Source organism: Rhinatrema bivittatum, chromosome 5 (genome assembly GCF_901001135.1).
Source record: "Rhinatrema bivittatum chromosome 5, aRhiBiv1.1, whole genome shotgun sequence".
Classification (NCBI taxonomy): domain Eukaryota; kingdom Metazoa; phylum Chordata; class Amphibia; order Gymnophiona; family Rhinatrematidae; genus Rhinatrema; species Rhinatrema bivittatum.
The window spans coordinates 66,539,004-66,558,674 of record NC_042619.1 but is presented as its reverse complement, the minus strand read 5'-3'; the positions used below and the strand labels follow the sequence as shown (position 1 = coordinate 66,558,674).

At 47.8% G+C, this 19,671-nt stretch overlaps 1 protein-coding gene across 1 annotated transcript in view; it reads right to left on the bottom strand.

Moving 5' to 3' along the window:
• The window catches only part of DYNC2H1 (dynein cytoplasmic 2 heavy chain 1), a 1,848,033-nt gene that overhangs the window by 1,144,950 nt on the left and 683,412 nt on the right, over positions 1–19,671 (bottom strand). The window contains exon 44 of the mRNA XM_029602426.1: positions 8,470–8,621. Coding sequence (XP_029458286.1) covers positions 8,470–8,621 — 152 coding nt within the window. The remainder of the gene's footprint in view (positions 1–8,469; positions 8,622–19,671) is intronic.

Here is a 19,671-nt window from a genome sequence, read left to right as displayed (position 1 = left end):
AGCAGTTCCGGAGATGGTTTTCAGGGGTGATGAGTCAGACGAACTGAATGAAATCACTATGAACCTGGAAGATGTAGTAGGCCAGATTGACAAACTAAAGAGTAGCAAATCACCTGGACCGGATGGTATGCATCCTAGGGTACTGAAGGAACTCAAAAATGAAATTTCTGATCTATTAGTTAAAATTTGTAACCTATCATTAAAATCATCCATTGTACCTGAAGACTGCAGGGTGGCCAATGTAACCCCAATATTTAAAAAAGGCTTCAGGGGCGATCCGGGTTACTATAGACAAGTGAGCCTGACTTCAGTGCCGGGAAAAATAGTGGAAACTATTCTCAAGATCAAAATTGTAGAGCATATAGAAAGACATGGTTTAATGGAACACAGTCAACATGGATTTACCAAAGGGAAGTCTTGCCTAACAAATCTGCTTCATTTTTTTGAAGGGGTTAATAAACATGTGGATAAAAGTGAACCGGTAGATGTAGTGTATTTGGATTTTCAGAAGGCATTTGACAAAGTCCTTCATGAGAGGCTTCTAAGAAAGCTAAAAAGTCATGGGATAGGAGGCGATATACTTTCATGGATTACAAACTGGTTAAAAGACAGAAAAATATGTATATATATTATATACAGTGGAGTGCCTCAGGGATCTGTACTTGGACCGGTGCTTTTCAATATATATATATATATATATATATATATATATATAGCACCGGTCCAAGTACAGATCCCTGAGGCACTCAGCTTGGAGTGCCTCAGGGATCTGCTTGGAGAAGAGACGGCTGGGGGGGGTGTGATAGAGGTCTTTAAGATCATGAGAGGTCTTGAATGAGTAGATGTGAATCGGTTATTTACACTTTCGAATAATAGAAGGACTAGGGGGTATTTATTTATTTATTTAGCATTTTTATATACCGAAATTCATGTAGCAGAGTTACAAATCAATTTGGTTTACATTTTAACATTAACATGCATGTAAGAATGCTATTACATAGAACAAGGAGTATATAACTTGGAACAAATAAACTGGGAGACTGTTATCACCATATAACATGAACAATAAATAGTGTGATATTTTTGTGTAACAGGCTAGACAATAGTTAGACTTGAATCATCTAAACAAAATTAGATAGTGATCAGACTAGACAATCTGCGAGTAGATAAGCTGCTAATGCTAACTGGCGTGATGATATTGGTGTATTCTGCAGGAGACATAATAACTAAGGAAGGAAGTGAGTAGTGGTAGGTTATTGGCATAGATTGAACGCTTGCTAGAACAGCCAAGTTTTGAGTCTCTTTTTGAAGGTGATCGGGCATTGTTCCTGTCGGAGTACAGGGGGTAACGAGTTCCATTGTTGTGGGCCTGCTTTGGATAAAGTTCGTTTATTTAAAGTGGATTTAATGGCTGGGGCAATGAGGGTATTCCTGTAAGCTGTTCTCACCGGTCTATTGGGAATAAGAAGTCGAAGAGGGATGTTGAGTTCCAGTGGGATGAGCTTGTGGATATATTTGTGAATGATGGTGAGGATTTTGTAAGAGATTCTGAACTTGATCGGGAGCCAGTGTAGGTTTTTCAAAATGGGGGTGATATGGTCTCTTTTGTTGGTTTTTGTAAGTATCCTGGCTGTGGCGTTTTGTAGGATCTGTAGGGGGTTTTAAGGTGTTAGCTGGGAGTCCGAGTAGCAGGGAATTGCAGTAGTCTATTTTTGAGAAGATGATAGTCTGTAGGACTGAACGATATTCTTGGAAGTGTAGAAGCAGTCTGAGCCTTTTTAGGACTTGCAATTTGAAGAAACCTTCTTTAGTGGTATTATAAATAAATCTCTTGAGGTTGAGTTGATTGTCCATTAGGACTCCGAGGTTTCTGACTTGAGAAGAGAAGTATTCCATGAAGTTAGCAAGTAGCACATTTAAGACTAATCGGAGAAAATTCTTTTTCACTCAACATACAATAAAGCTCTGGAATTTGTTGCTAGAGGATGTGTTTAGTGCAGTTAGTGTTGCTGGGTTCAAAATAGGTTTCGATAAGTTCTTGGAGAAGAAGTCCATTAACGGCTATTAATCAAGTTTACTTAGGGAATAGCCACTGCTATTAATTACATCAGTGGCATGAGATCTTCTTAGTGTATGGGTAATTGCCACATTGCCACATGATAAAAATTGAGATGAAGGCAGCAGTCCAGCAGCAAGAGGGGGGCTTCCCAGTCTTTTGCATCAAGTGTCACATGTATGATTTTTTCCCACCGGTGAGAAGTTGTACATGTGCATGCGATGCAAAGAGCTCCTGGCTCTCAGAGAACGAGTCTGATCTCTGGAGGCTAGAGTGGCAGACAGAGAGGTATATAGATGAGACCTTCAGGGACATAGTAGTCAAGTCCCAACTTCAGACTGGCAGCCCTGCTGCTTCCTTGGAGGAAGAAGGTCTCATGATGGGAGAGCACCAACCAGGTGTAGCAGGAAAGGATCCTGTAGCAATGACCTGATCTCTAGGTGATACATTGTCCTTTCATACTGAGGATATCTCCCCAAGGCCTACTGCCCAGGAGGGAAGGGTTAGGTCGGCCGTCATAGTTGGTGATTCGATTATTAGGAATGTAGATAGCTGGGTGGCTAGTGGGCGTGAGGATCGCCTGGTAACATGCCTACCTGGTGCGAAGGTGGCGGACCTCACGCGTCACCTAGATAGGATTTTAGACAGTGCTGGGGAGGAGCCGGCTGTCGTGGTACATGTGGGCACCAACGACATAGGAAAATGTGGGAGGGAGGTTCTGGAAGCCAAATTTAGGCTCTTAGGTAGAAAGATTAAATCCAGAACCTCCAGGGTAGCATTCTCTGAAATGCTCCCTGTTCCACGCGCAGGTCACCAGAGGCAGGCAGAGCTCCGGAGTCTCAATGCGTGGATGAGACAATGGTGCAAGGAAGAGGGATTCAGTTTTGTTAGGAACTGGGGAACCTTTTGGGGAAGGGGGAGTCTCTTCCGAAGGGATGGGCTCCACCTTAACCAGGGTGGAACCAGACTGCTGGCGCTAACCTTTAAAAAGGAGATAGAGCAGCTTTTAAACTAGAACAAAGGGGAAAGCCGACAGTCGCTCAGCAGCGCATGGTTCGGAGACAGGTATCTTTAAAGGATACTAATGATGCATTAGAATTAGGGCATCCCGACAGTGAGGTTCCAATAATTAGAAAAGTAGTCCAAGTGCCTGTAACTAAAAACTCACCTGAGCTAAAAATTTCTAACTTATCCCTATCAATTAAAAAACAGAATGAAAATACAAACAAAAAACAAACTTTGAAATGTTTGTATGCTAATGCCAGACGTCTAAGAAGTAAGATGGAAGAATTAGAATGTATAGCAGTAAATGATGACATAGACTTAAATTGGCATCTCAGAGACATGGTGGAAAGAGGATAACCAATGGGACAGTGCTATACCGGGGTACAAATTATATCGCAATGACAAAGAGGAGCACTCGGGAGGAGGTGTGGCACTTTATGTGCGGGATGGCATAGAGTCCAACAGGATAAACATCCTGCATGAGACTAAATACAAAATTGAATCTTTATGGGTAGAAATCCCTTGTGTGTCAGGGAAGACTATAGTGATAGGGGTATACTACCGTCCACCTGGTCAAGATGGTGAGATGGACAGTGAAATGCTAAGAGAAATTAGGGAAGCTAACCAAATTGGTAGTGCAGTAATAATGGGAGACTTCAATTACCCCAATATAGACTGGGTAAATGTATCATCGGGTCACGTTAGAGAGATAACATTCCTGGATGGAATAAATGATAGCTTTATGTAGCAATTGGTTCAGGAACCAACGAGAGAGGGAGCAATTTTAGATCTAATTCTCAGTGGAGCACAGGACTTGGTGAGAGAGGTAACGGTGGTGGGGCCGCTTGGCAATAGTGATCATAATGGGGCGGATTTTCAGAGCCCTGCTCGCCTAAATCAGCCCAAAACCGGGCGGATTTAGGCGAGCAGGGCCCTGCGCGCCGGTGAGCCTATTTTACATAGGCCTACCGGCGCGCGCAGAGCCCCGGGACACGCGTAAGTCCCGGGGTTCTCCGAGGGGGGCGTGTCGGGGGCGTGTCGGGGGCGGGCCCGAACCGCGTGGCGTTTAGGGGGCGTGCCGGGAGCGTTTTGGGGGCGGACCCGGAGGCGTGGTTACGGCCCGGGACAACCCGGGGGCGTGGCCGCGCCCTCCGGACCCGCCCCCAGGTCGCGTCCCAGCGCGCAGGAGGCCCGCTGACGCGTGGGCATTTACGCCTCCCGGAGGGAGGCGTAAATCCCCCGACAAAGGTAAGGGGGGAGCTTAGACAGGGCCGGGTGGGTGGGTTAGGTAGGGAGGGGAAGGTGAGGGGAGGGCAAAAGGAAGTTCCCTCCGAGGCCGCTCCGATTTCGGAGCGGCCTCGGAGGGAATGGGGGTAGGCTGCGCGGCTCAGCGCGCGCCGGCTATACAGAATTGATAGCCTTGCGCGCGCCGATCCAGGATTTTAGTGGATACGCGCGTATCTACTAAAATCCAGCGTACTTTTGCTTGCGCCTGATGCGCCAGCAAAAGTAGGCCTATTCGCATAGTTTGAAAATCTACCCCAATATGATCAAATTTGATTTAATGACTGGAAAAGGAACAGTGTGCAAATCCAAGGCTCTCGTGCTAAACTTTCAAAAGGGAAACTTTGATAAAATCAGAAAAATTGTTAGAAAAAAACTGAAAGGAGAAGCTACAAAAGTAAAAAATGTCCAAGAGGCGTGGTCATTGTTAAAAAATACCATTCTAGAAGCACAGTCCAGATGCATTCCACACATTAAGAAAGGTGGAAAGAAGGCAAAACGATTACCGGCATGGTTAAAAGGGGAGGTGAAAGAAGCTATTTTAGCCAAAAGATCTTCATTTAAAAATTGGAAGGATCCAACAGAAGAAAATAGGATAAAGCATAAACATTGGCAAGTTAAATGTAAGACATTGATAAGACAGGCTAAGAGAGAATTTGAAAAGAAGTTGGCTGTAGAGGCAAAAACTCACAGTAAAAACTTTTTTAAATATATCCAAAGCAGAAAGCCTGTGAGGGAGTCAGTTCGACCGTTAGATGATCGAGGGGTTAAAGGGGCATTTAGAGAAGATAAGGCCATTGCAGAAAAATTAAATGATTTCTTTGCTTCGGTGTTTACTGAAGAGGATGTTGGGGAGGTACCCGTAATGGAGAAGGTTTTCATGGGTAATGATTCAGATGGACTGAATCAAATCACAGTGAACCCAGAAGATGTGGTAGGCCTGATTGACAAACTGAAGAGTAGTAAATCACCTGGACCGGATGGTATACACCCAGAGTTCTGAAGGAACTAAAAAATGAAATTTCAGACCTATTAGTAAAAATTTGTAACTTATCATTAAAATCATCCATTGTACCTGAAGACTGGAGAATAGCAAATGTAACCCCAATATTTAAAAAGGGCTCCAGGGGCGATCCGGGAAACTACAGACCGGTTTGCCTGACTTCAGTGCCAGGAAAAATAGTGGAAAGTGTTCTAAACATCAAAATCACAGAACATATAGAAAGACATGGTTTAATGGAACAAAGTCAGCAAGGCTTTACGCAGAGCAAGTCTTGCCTCACAAATCTGCTTCACTTTTTTAAAGGAGTTAATAAACATGTGGATAAAGGTGAACCGGTAGATATAGTATACTTGGATTTTCAGAAGGCGTTTGACAAAGTTCCTCATGAGAGGCTTCTAGGAAAAGTAAAAAGTCATGGGATAGGGGTGATGTCCTTTCGTGGACTGCAAACTGGCTAAAAGACAGGAAACAGAGTGTAGGATTAAATGGGCAATTTTCTCAGTGGAAGGGAGTGGACAGTGGAGTGCCTCAGGGATCTGTTGGGACCCTTACTTTTCAATATATTTATAAATGATCTGGAAAGAAATATGACGAGTGAGTTAATCAAATTTGCAGATGACACAAAATTGTTCAGAGTAGTTAAATCACCAGCAGATTGTGATAAATTGCAGGAAGACCTTGTGAGACTGGAAAATTGGGCATCAAAATGGCAAATGAAATTTAATGTGGATAAGTGCAAGGTGATGCATATAGGGAAAAATAACCCATGCCATAGTTACACAATGTTGGGTTCCATATTAGGTGCTACAACCCAAGAAAAAGATCTAGGTGTCATAGTGGATAACACATTGAAATTGACAGTACAGTGTGCTGCGGCAGTCAAAAAAGCAAACAGAATGTTGGGAATTATTAGAAAGGGAATGGTGAATAAAATGGAAAATGTCATAATGCCTCTGTATCGCTCCATGGTGAGACCGCACCTTGAATACTGTGTACAATTCTGGTCGCCGCAACTCAAAAAAGATATAATTGTGATGGAGAAGGTACAGAGAAGGGCTACCAAAATGATAAGGGGAATGGAACAACTCCCCTATGAGGAAAGTCTAAAGAGGTTAGGACTTTTCAGCTTGGAGAAGAGACGACTGAGGGGGGATATGATAGAGGTGTTTAAAATCATGAGAGGTCTAGAACGGGTAGATGTGAATCGGTTATTTACTCTTTCGGATAGTAGAAAGACTAGGGGGCACTCCATGAAGTTAGCATGGGGCACATTTAAAACTAATCGGAGAAAGTTCTTTTTTATTCATCGCACAATTAAACTCTGGAATTTGTTGCCAGAGGATGTGGTTAGTGCAGTTAGTATAGATTTGTTTAAAAAAGGATTGCATAAGTTCTTGGAGGAGAAGTCCATTACCTGCTATTAAGTTCACTTAGAGAATAGCCACTGTCATTAGCAATGGTTACATGGAATAGACTTAGTTTTTGGGTACTTGCCAGTTTCTTATGGCCTGGATTGGCCACTGTTGGAAACAGGATGCTGGGCTTGATGGACCCTTGGTCTGACCCAGTATGGCATTTTCTTATGTTCTTATGTTCTTATGTGTTTAAAATCATGAGAGGTCTAGAACAGGTAAAAGTGATATGATTATTTACTCTTTCGGATAATAGACGGACTAGAGGCACGCCATGAATTTAGCATGTAGCACATTTAAAACTAATCGGAGAAAGTTCTTTTTCAATCAACGCACAATTAAACTCTGGAATTTGATGCTAGGGGATGTAGTTAGTGCAGTTAGTGTAGCTGTGTTTAAAAAAGGTTCGGATAAGTTCTTGGAGGAGAAGTCCATTACCTGCTATTAATCAAGCTTTTTGACAGACGTGGCAGCTGTCAGCGGGTTTGACAGGCGACGCTCAATTTTGTCGGTGTCGGTTCTCGGACCCGCTGACAGCCACGGGTTCGGAAACCAGACGCTGGCAAAATTGAGCGTCCGGTTTTCAACCCGCGAGACGCGGGCAGATTTTAAATTTTAAATTATTTTTTACTTTTGGGACCTCCGACTTCATATCGCCAGTGCTAAGAGAAATTAACGCCTACCTTTGGGTAGGTGCTAATTTCTGAAAGTAAAATGTGTGGCTTGGCTGCACATTTTACTTTCTGAATTGCGCGGGAATAACTAATAGGGCCATCAACATGCATGTGCATGTTGCGGGCGCTATTAGTTTCGGGGGGGGGGGGGGGGGGTTGGACGCGCGTTTCCGACGCACTATTACCCCTTACTGAATAAGGGGTAAAGCTAGCACGTCGAAAACGCACGTCCAACTGCGGTTTAACAGTGCGCTCCACCAGAGTGCACTGTACTGTATCGGCCTGTTACAAAATAGACACTGCTATTACTAGCATCAGTAGCATGGGATATACTTAGTTTTGTGGTACTTGCCAGGTACTTGTAACCTGGATTGGCCACTTTTGGAAACAGGATGCTGGGCTTGATGGACCCTTGATGGTAATTTCTTATGTTTCTTATGGCATATTTCATGGAGCATTTCATATTTCTATCGATGATTTGGTATCTACATGTCATCTGTACCCCGATGCACTCATCTCAAACCACAGTCCATTTTGGGTTGACTTTACTTTCTTTCTCTGAGTGTCTGATTGCTTACATTAATGCCCAGGGAATTCTACTACTTTTTTCTCTCTCTCATTTTTACCGCTTAGTGATATTTTTATAAAATGCTCATCAATTAAAAATATACTTTAATATCACGCAGAAGTGTAGGTAGATTAGCCAGTGGAGATGATGCTGTGACCCCAAATCTATCAAAAATATGTGTGCTCACTGCCAGAGCTGCCTTGGTTCTTGCTATTTTTTCTAACAATAGAAAAATACAACAAAATGTGAATAAAGAAATGAAAAAGAAAAGACTAGCAAAAGTCAAAGAAGAAAGACAAATAGAAATATAATAAAACAATCTGATATTTACAGAGGATGTTATTTTACTGGATAGATGTTTTTAATTATTCCTCAATCACAAAAGTTCTCCCACTCTCTTGGAAATTATACTAAAATAAAATAGTTTAATATTTGATCTGTACATTTGAGCTGATACAGGTACTTACTCAACTGCACAAATTCGGACCACAGATGTAAATCTAGATGTAAGCTTATGTCTTCCTACTGTTCCACCAGCAGACATGGAAGCTACAATCTGAATGTTTTCTAAGCCAACCCATTCAAGGTTTTCATCATAAAATCCATGATATGTCAACACCTTCAAAAGAATACAAAAATAAGCACAATCAGATAAAGACAATATTTAAAAGCAATAGAAAACTACAAACAATGTAAAATGTTATAGTTACGAAGGAACAAAAAGCAAATGTTGCTTACCTGTAACAGGTGTTCTCACAGGGCAGCAGGTCGTTAGTCCTCGCATATGGGTGAAATCACAGGATGGAGTCCAATCACCGAACACTTTTGTCAAATTTTCTAGAACTTTGACTGGCCCCTACTGGGCATGCCTAGCATGGCACTAAACCTGCAGCCAGCAGGGGAACCCCTTCAGTCTTGTTTATAGCTATAGGAAGTGCCAAAAATAAAATAATAAAACGTAATGAACCCAAACACCGTGGGGTGGCAGGCAGGTCTCGTGAGGACTAACATCCTGCTGTCCTGTGAGAACACCTGTTACAGGTAAGCAACATTTGCTTTCTCAAAGGACAAGCAGGATGGTAGTCCTCACATATGGGTGAGTACCAAGCTGAAAATGTCCGAGTATGCACCAAATGTACCCAAAGACATGCAACAGACACAACAACTGGGGTGGAATTTGGTAGAGGGCATCCTGAACCCTAACGGGCAGGCAGAAGGGTGTTGGTACATCAAGTTGCAAAAAGGTTGTGCAAGACAGATTGGCCGAAGATGGAATCTTGTCTTCCAGCCTTGTCTAAACAATAGTGGGCTGTGAAGGTATGGAGAGAACTCCAGGGAGCAGCCCTACAAATATCAGGAAGCGGCACCGAGCGTAGGTGCACTACTGAAGTTGCCATGGCTCTAACAGAGTGTGCTTTAACACTGTTATGGTCACCGGCTGAGGTGGTCCGTGGTCGGGACCAACTGTCATGGCCGCCGGTCACGGCAGACCGGCATGGCTCCTCTCCTGCTGGGTTGGCTCCGCCCCCCTCTGGGGATGACTAAGGCTGCGCGCGCGGTTGACAGCTAAATTTAAAGGAACCACTACAGGAAGTTGTCGTGGTTCCTCCTCTGCACTCCTTCCTGTTACTGGGTATTTAAGGCAAGGTCTGCTCCTCAGACCTTGCCTTGGTATTGAGGCTCTGGAGGGAGCTTCCCTGTGCTCCGTGTTCTTGGTTCCGTTCTGCTCCACGTCCTGCTCCTGCTTTCTGTTGGACTGACTTCTTGGCTATTGACCTTCGGACCGGCTGTGGTGATCTTCTTGGCTCGATATTGGACTGGCTTCGGACCTTTCTTCTGATTTGATCCTGGACTGGCTTCGGACCATTCTCCCGTCTCACTTCTGGACTGGCATACGACCCTTCTCTGGATTTTGACCCTTGGACCGGCTCTTGATTATCCTTCTACTCCCGCTCCTGGACTGTCTATGACCTGCTGGAGGCGCCAGCTATCTGGAATCCACGACCCGCAGGTGGCGCCTGCATCCAGACCTACAATCAGTTTTCGGTGAGTCTCTTAAGTCCCAGCGGCCGGATTCCTACGGGCTCCTCCTGGGGTAATCACGAGCCTCAAGGGTGAAGTCTTCATTCAAAATCTGCATCTTCAGGCCTTGCCCTCCGTCGGCAGAGACCTAAAAGGGTTATACCCTTTTGGGGTAGCGCTAACTCTACCTCGGAACTGGGGTCCACTTCCAGGATTATAACAAACACGGTCTTGAGGTGGAATGCCTGCTTGCTGATAGCAAAAAGACATGCAGTCCGCTAACCAGGAGGAGAGAGTCTGCTTACCCACAGGTTGCCCTAATTTGATGGAATGGAAAGAGACAAACAATTGAGTGCTTTTCCTGTGGGCAGTTGTACAGTCTAGATAGAACACTAGAGCCCGTTTACAGTCAAGGGTATGCAGAGCCTGTTCTCCTGGATTGGAATGGGGCCTGGGAAAGAAGGTAGGTAGTATAATGGATTGATTAAGATGAAACTCCGATACTACCTTAGGCAAGAACTTAGGATGAGTGCGGAGTACTGCCCGGTCATGCAGAAGTTTAGTGTAAGGCGGATAGGTAACTAGGAACTGTAACTCACTAACTCTGCAAGCGGATATGATCGCCAAAAGAAAAATCACTTTCCATGTGAGATAACGAAGATCACAGGATTGGAGAGGCTCGAATGGTGGTTTCATGAGCCGACCCAAAACCAGATTGAGGTCCCAAGAAGGGGCCGGAGGGCGCAGTGGAGGCTTGAGGTGGAGCAAGCCCTTCAGAAATCGTGTTACAAAGGGTTGTACTGAAATAGGAACATCCCCAACACCTTTATGGAAGGCAGTTACCTAACTGACATGCATTCTGATAGAAGAAGTTTTAAGACCTGATTCTGACAAGTGCCAGAATAGTCCAGAATCTTAGTGGTGGAACAGGTAAAAGGATCAAAGGATTGAGCAGAACACCATGATTTAAATCTGTTCCACTTATAAAGGTAAGATTTTCTCTTGGAAGGCTTCCGTGAAGCAATCAGGACACGGGAAACAGGCTCCGAAAGGTTGAGTTGCTGAAGAATTAACCTTTCAACATCCAGGCCGTCAGGGATAAGGCCTGAAGATTGGGGTGGCGCAAGCACCCATCGTTCTGAGTGATCAGAAGCGGGTCCTTTCCCAAGGGAATATGCCTGTGAAAGGAGAGGTCCTGAAGTATCGGAAACCACACTTGGCGTGGCCAGTGAGGTGCTATCGGGATCATGGTTCCCTTTTCCTGACGTAGCTTCACAAGAGTCTTTGAGAGAAGTGGAAGTGGAGGGAATGCATATAGGAGACCGGTTGCCCATGAGAGGGAGAACGCATCTCTTGGCTGTGAGTGTTGGCTTCGAGTGAGAGAGCAAAAGTTCTCTACTTTGCGGTTTTGAGATGACGCAAAGAGGTCTATGTGGGGATAATCACAACATTGGAATATTGAGACCGCTACTGTGGGGTCGAGGGTCCAATCGTGCGGTTGAAAGGCGCGACTCAGCTTGTCCGCCAACACATTGTCCACTCCTGGCAAGTAGGTGGCCCTGAGGTATATCGAGTGGGAGAGGGCCTCCGCCCATATCTGTGCCGCTTCCTGACACAGTAGGTAGGAGCCCATCCCTCTCTGTTTGTTGATGTACCACATGGCCACCTGGTTGTCCGTCTGAATCAGGATGACCTGGTTGGAAAGGCGATCCTGAAACACCCTGAGAGAATTGGAAATCAGACCTGGGGTGGCCAATGAGGGGCTATCAGAATCATTAGCCCCTTGTCCCTTCGCAACTTCACGAGAATCTTTGAAATGAGTGGAAGTGGAGGATATGCATAAAGGAGACCGCTGGTCCATGAGAGGGAGAAAGCGTCTCTTGGCTGCGGGTGTTGGCTGCGAGTGAGAGAGCAGAAGTTTCCTATGCGGTTGTGAATTGACGCAAAGAGGTCTATGTGAGGGTAACCCCAACATTGGAATATTGAGTCCGCTTCAGTGGGGTTGAGTGACCGCTCGAGCGGTTGAAAAGTGCGACTCAGCTTGTCTGCCATTACATTTTCCACTCCCGGCATGTAGGTGGCCCTGAGATACATCGAGTGGGAAAGTGCCTCTGCCCACAGAAGGTAGGAGCCCATTCCCCCTTGCTTGTTGATGTACCACATGGCCACCTGGTTGTCTGTTTGAATCAGGATGACCTGGTTGGAAAGGTGAAACTGAAAAACCCTGAGAGCATATCTGATTGCATGAAGCTCCAGAAAATGTATTTGGTGTTTGGCATCCTCTGAAGACCAAATGCCCTGAGTTTGCAATTTCCAACATGTGCACCCCAGTTGAGGCTGGAAGCATCTGTTGTCAAGGTTATTTTAGGTTCTGGAACCTGAAATGGAAGGCCTTGTAGCAGACTGAATTGGTCTGCCCATTAGGCCAACGATAAGCAGAGCTGTTTGTTGATGTGGACAATAGTGGACATTGGCTGAGAAGACTGAATCCACTGCGATTTTAGAGTCCACTGCATAACTCTCATGGCAAGGTGAGGCATGGGAGTGACATGCACCGGGGATGCCATATGACCCAGTAAGACCAGAAAATGACGTGCAGTTGAAAGTTGTCGAGACTGCAGTCGATGGGCCAGAGAAGCGAGAGTGAAAGCTCGATCCCGATGTAGGAAGGCTTTCACTTTTGGAGTGTCCAAGTCGGCCCCTATGAACGACAGGTTTTGAGAAGGAACTAGCCTGGGTTTTGCATAGGAACCCTAGGGAGATCAGGGTATGCAAAGTGAGAAGTAGGGACTTCAGTGCAGTTTGATGAGTGGGAGCCCTGATCAACCAATCATCGAGATAGGAGTAGACGTGGACACTTTGACTCCTGAGAAAGGCAGCTACCACTACGAGGCACTTGGTGAAGACTCGTGGGGCAGATGCTAGGCCAAATGGTAACACTCGATATTGGAAGTGTTTTGGGCCTACTAGGAACTGCAGGAATCTGCGATGTGACGGAGTAATTGAAATGTGTGTGTAGGTGTCCTGGAGGTCTAGGGAGCAGAGCCAGTCTTCCCTTTGGAGAAGGGGAAGAAGAGAACCCAAGGTCACCATCTTGAACTTTTCTCTTTGTAGGTATTTGTTTAAGGTGCGAAGATCCAGTATTGGGCGAACACCACCTGACTTTTTTGGTATCAGGCAATACCGGGAATAGAACCCCTGCCCCTGTTGGGAGAGGGGCACTGGCTCTATTGCTCGGGACTGGAAGAGGAGGGAGACCTCCTGCTCCAGGAGTGATGAGTGGTCAGATGTTCCCCATGTCAGCCGAGGTGGGGAAACTGGTGGAACAGAGAGAAAGTTGAAGTGGTAACCTTGAGTTACTACAGTGAGTACCCACTGATCTGTGATGGCTGTGTGCCAAGGTTTGGAGAATTGGCACAACCGGCCTCAGACGGGAATAGTCGGAAGTGGAGGCTGGGTACTGCTCTCTAAGAAGGAGTCAAAAGCCAGATGCTGGACCTGGCTCGGGAGCTGGCTGTGACTTCTTTACTCGAGGTTGACTGGGTTGGCTTTTTTGGTAAGGCTTAGAAGGCCAACCCCTGGACGCTGGGGTTAGTATCTCCTTTGCTTGTAGACTTGTCTCTTGGAGTCTCTCCTAAAGGATCTTTTAGAAGAGAGATCAGAAGGCAGTAATGAGAGCTGGTGCAGAGTCTCTTGGTGGTCCTTGAGCTGCGCCACTGCTTCTTGAATCTTTTCTCCAAAAAGATTATCCCCAGCACAGGGCAAGTCAACTAACCTGTCCTGTACTTCTGGTCTGAGGTCTGAAGACTTTAGCCAGGCCCATCTCCTCGCACTAATTCCTGCCACCGAAACTCTGGAGGCGGTGTCGAAGATATCATATGCAGACCGTACTTCATGTCTGCCAGCATCTAGGCCTTTTTGTGCTAGGGCATGAAGCTGGTCCAGGAATTGCAGAGGTAAGGCTTCAGCAAATTCCTGAATCTTCGTGAACAGGGCCTTGTTGTATTGGGACATGTACAATTGATAGGAAGCAATGTGAGAGATCAGCATTGAGCCATGGAATACACGTCTTCCAAATGCATCCAGGAATTTTTGTTCCTTTCCAGGAGGAAAGAAAAATAAGGTTTGGAGCATCATGCCCTCTTCTGGGCTGACTCCACAACCACTGAGTAATGATCTAATTGAGTTCTCTGGAAGCCAGGGGCTGACTGAACTAAGTAGGTGGCCTCTGCCTTACGGTTGACAGGTGCCACAGTGCTACGGGCCCGACTCGCGGAGGTCCGCGGGCCGGCCCTTCACCTACCCCGGGATGTCTGGTAGCTGCCGTGGCGTTCCTGCAGCCTAGTCAGGCCGGTAAAGTTTCTTCGCGGCGTTCCCTCTGCGAGAGAGACGCCGCCGACGTCTGGGCTGGCCCCGCCCCTAGGCGCGCACGGGGACCCGACTCTTAAAGGGGCCAGCGCGGGAAATACTCAGCACCTCCCAGGAGTGACGTCAGACGCTCCCAGGGTATTTAAACCCTGCACCAACTCCACTCCTGGCCTTGCAACGAGGTTCACTCTTGAAGAGAGTTACTAGTTGCTGCTTCTGACCTCGGCTTCCGACTACTGGCTTCTAACTTCGGCTTCCGACTACTGGCTTCTAACTTCAGCCCGTCCACTGGCTTCTGATTCTGGCTTTCGTCCACTGGTTCCTGACTCTGGCTTTCATCCAGGAGGCCTCTCCTAAGTCCAAGTGGCTCGGGTCCTCACGAGCTCCTCTCGGGGGGACCGCGGGCTTCCAGTGGTGAAGTTCCAGTTGGCCTCCTGGCTTCAGCTCTACTCTTCTCTATCCTCTGGAACTCCTCTTCAGACACCGACCCACAGGAGACCGCACGTAAGTCCAAGCGGCTCGGGTCCTCATGGGCTCCTCCTGGGGGGACCTCGGGCTTCCAGAGGTGAAGATCCCTCCGGTTTCCTGCCCTGTGCCGCCTCCCGGCTTCGACTTCCACTGTGGATCTTTCCACGGTGTGTCATCATCTGTCCCAGCCAGCTCAAGGGTCCACGAATCCAACAGTTTGCAAGGCCATGGACCGGCGGACGTGGCGGGATTAAAGGCCATCCCCGGAATTGCCCAACATTTGCAGCAACAGCAAGTCTGCCCTGATGCTCTGATGGTGACTGTAGACAGACTGGCCAATCGTATTAATGGAACATCTGCACTCATACCTCCTGCGCCAGTTGCCGCAGACTATCCTGGACCAGCAACGCCCACACAGCTGCCGGCACACTCACGGTACTCGGGGGAAGCGAAGTACTGCCACGGATTCCTCAATCAGTGTTTTATCTGATTCAATCTGCTGTCTTCCCAGTTTTCTATGGATCAGATTAAGACCCGTTATATTATTTCTTTGTTGGACGGGAAGCCCCTGGCCAGGGCCTCTCCGCTATGGGAGCATAAAGATCCCCTTCTAGGGAATCTGGAACAGTTTGTCTCGGCCTTTCGACATATCTTCGACGAGCCTTCTCACAGACCCACTGCCGCCTCTGAGTTACTTCAGCTACGCCAAGGCAATTAGTCCCTTGCCGAGTATGCGGTGGAATTCCTTACCCTGACAGCCGAGCTAGACTGGAGGGATGACAGCCTCCACGGCATATTCTTGGAAGGTATCTCTTCAAGACTCCAAGACGAGCTAGCAGCAAGGGACCTCCCGGATGACCTGATCGGCCTGATTGATCTAGCTGGACGGGTGGACCACCGAATCCAACACCATTTTTGGGAAGGGAGGTCCGGTCGTAAGCCCAGTAACTCTGGGTCTACATTTCCCTGATCGGTACCCTCCTCCTCTGCCTCTCCCGGAGACCAAGACATAGAGCCTATGCAGTTGGGTCGAGGTCCAATCTCGCAGGAAGAGAGAAGACGGTGCCGCGCTCAATGTCTGTGCCTATATTGCGGTGGCAAGGGGCACTTCCTAGCCCGATGTGTTGAGCAGCCAGGAAACGCCAGAACCTAAGGATCATTAGGGAGCTGACCCTAGGTAATACATGTTCCGCCTCCTCATGTACTGTACCAGTTACCCTCGTCTACCCCGGGGGTACATGTGATATGCTGGCTTTTGTCGACTCCGGAGCTGGAGGGAATTTCATCCTTGTAGACCTCGTACAGCAGTTGCAGATTGGGGTCCAACCTCAAATTCCTCCTATCCAGGTATCTTCGATTCACGGTACTCTCCTTCCGGGGAGCATTATTACCTGCACCAAGCCCTTGGTCCTTCGCACCGGCCTCCTGCACGTGGAAGAGATCTCTTTCCTTGTACTGGAGAAATCAATGCATCCCATCATCTTGGGCTTACCCTGGCTACAGAAACATTCCCCAGTCATACAATAGGATACTCTTCAGATCGCATCTTGAGACCCGTCTTGTTTTGACTCCCGCCTGACGAATATTCCTCGTCCCAGTGTACCTCTCTTGACCACACCCATGGCACTCCCGCCACAGTACCAAGACTTTGAAGATGTCTTCTCTAAGGAGAAGGCTGAACTTCTCCCGGAACACTGGCCCTTTGACTGTGCCATTATCCTGGTCCCTGGCACTATGCCTCCCATGTTACAGGTTTACCCCTTGTCGCTTCCGGAAACTCGGGCCATGTCTTCGTATATTCAGGAGAATTTGGTCAGAGGTTTCATTCGGCCCTCTAACTCCCCCGCCGGGGCCAGGTTCTTCTTTGTGGCCAAGAAGGATGGGTCACTCCGACCCTGCATCGATTACCGTGGCCTCAACGCCATCACGTGACGGGACAGGTACCCTTTGCCTCCGATTCCAGAGTTACTAGACTGGCTGCAAGGAGCGAAAGTCTTTACTAAGCTGGACCTCCGGGGTGCCTACAATTTGGTACGGATACAACCCGGTGACGAATGGAAGACTGACTTCAATACTAGAGACGGGCACTACAATTATTTGGTCATGCCCTTTGGCTTATGCAACACCCCTGCGGTCTTTCAAAACATCATGAATGAGGTCTTGTGGGATATGTTGCATACTTCGATCATAGTGTACCTCGATGATGTGTTGGTGTATTCTAAAGATTTGTCCAAACACCGTGTACAAGTGTGACAAGTATTACAGAAACTTCGGGACAATCATCTCTTTGCCAAGTTAGAGAACTGCCATTCGAGCAGGAATCTTTGCCATTCCTCGGATATATAATCTCATCCACAGGCTTCCATATGGACCCTGATAAAATGACGGTCATTCGGGACTGGCCGCAGTCAGTAGGGGTCAAGGCTCTACAACGCTTCCTGGGCTTCGCTAATTTCTATCGCCAGTTCATACCCCATTACTCCTAGATGGTGGCACCGCTTACGGCCCTTACCAGGAAGGGTGCCGATACGAAGAATTGGTCCCAGACGACAATAAGTGCTTTCCGGAGGCTGAAGGAAGCCTTTCTCCTTGATGTCTGTCTCCACCATCCAAATCCGCAGTGTCAGTTCATCGTGGAGGTAGACGCATCTGATTTTGCGGTAGGGGCTGTCCTGAGCCTGTTATCCACTAAAGGCAAACCCCTACCATGTTCCTATTATTCTCGCAAATTCTCTCCAGTGGAGAGAAATTACAGTATCGGATATAAGAAGCTCGTGGCCATCAAGCTCGCGCTGGAGGAGTGGCGGCAGTGGCTGGAGGGGGCCCAATACCCCGTGATCATCTATATGGATCACAAATACCTGGAATCCTTGTGCCAAGCCCAACGCCTTAATTCTCGACAAGCCCGATGATCGCTCTTCTTTAGCTGGTTCAATTTCCTCCTCCGGTACAGGCCAGCCTCCAAGAACATTAGAGCGGACACCCTCTCACGCATGGCTGAAACAGAGGACACCTTGGATCCACCCCGTTATATTCTCGATCCAGCCAAAGTCCTTCTTGCAGCTTTAGAGGTGGTTCCTATGGTAAGACGGTTGTACCCGTTCACCTGCGCAAGAAGGCATTGTCATGGGCTCATGACTCATTGACCGCAAGACATTCGGGGGTCGCTCAGACCTTGGATCTGCTGATCGAATATTACTGGTAGCCTCAGGTCAGGAGAGATGTTCGTCTTTACGTCAGCTCCTGCCCGACCTGTGCGCGACTAAAGACGCTGACTGGTCGCCCGTGTGGGCTCCTTCAACCATTGCCTATCCCCACCGAGCCATGGACTCATTTGTCAACCGACTTCATCGTGGACTTGCCACCTTCGGAAGGGAAAACAGTGATATGCGTCACAGTCGACAGGTTTTTGAAGATGTCCCAATTCGTCCCCCTCACTAAGTTACCAACAGCTCCTGAGCTCGCTAGTCTTTTCACCCAGCACATCTTTCGCCTACACGGACTTCCTCTCCATATTGCCTCCAATTGGGGCTCACAGTTCACGGCTAAATATTGGAGAGCACTCTGCAAGAAATTAGGGGTCCAGTTGGACTTCACGACCACCTTTCATCCCCAAGGCAACGGCCAAGCGGAGCGCACAAACCGCACCTTGAAAGCCTTTCTCCGAGCCTACAAGATGATTGGGTGGCTTTACTCCCATGGGCAGAATTCTCCTACAACCACCATAGACATTCAGCCACCGGTAGGTCTCCCTTCCAGGTAGTCTATGGGAGATGTCTCCGCCCTCCTTTGCCTTTGCCATTGGCTGTCCCATCACCAGCCGTGCAACTCACAGCCCAACAGCTACGCAGCATCTGAGGTTCCACTCGGGAGAAACTTCAACGCACAGCAGTCACGCAAAGAGGTACGCGGACCATCTGCGACATCCAGCCCCAACATTCCTTCCCGGGGACAAGGTATGGCTAAGTACCAAACACCTTCGCCTGCGGGTTCCTTCGATGCGCTTGGCTCCGAAGTACATTGGCCCATTCCGTCACACAACGAGCGGGTGCCGTCTCCTACCGGCTCCACCTTCCCTCTACGCTCAGGGTTCATAACGTTTTTCACGTCTCATTGCTCAAACCACTGGTCTTGTCCATCTTCCACAAAAAGGCCCCGGAACCTGCCACTCCCACGGCTCAGGAGGACACGGTCTACCAAGTAAAAGAGGTATTAGATGTGTGCTTCCACCTCAGATGATGGGAATATCTCCTATCCTGGGAGGGCTATGGACTGGAGAAGAATTCTTGGGAGCCTGCCTCCAACATTTTGGATAAATCCCTTCTTCAACAGTTTCATCTATGCCACCCTGCTAAGCCAAAGCCCCCAGGAAGGGGGCGTAGAAGGGTGGGCCCTTCACCTACCCCGGGACGTCTGGTGGCTGCCATGGCATTCCTACGGCCTAGTCAGGCCGGTAAAGTTTCTTTGTGGCGTTCCCTCTGCAAGGGAGACGCCACCGTCTGGGCTGGCCCCGCCCCTAGGCGCGCACGGGGACCTGACTCTTAAAGGGGCCAGCGTGGGAAATACTCAGCACCTCCCAGGAGTGATGTCAGATGCTCCCAGGGTATTTAAACCCTGCACCAACTCCACTCCTGGCCTTGCATCGTGGTTCACTCTTGTAGAGAGATACTAGTTGCTGTTTCCAACTACTGGCTTCTGACCTCGGCTTCCAACTACTGGCTTCTGACTTCAGCCCGTCCACTGACTTCTGATTCCAGCTTTCGTCCACTTGTTCCTGACTCCGGCTTTCATCCAGGAGGCCTCTCCTAAGT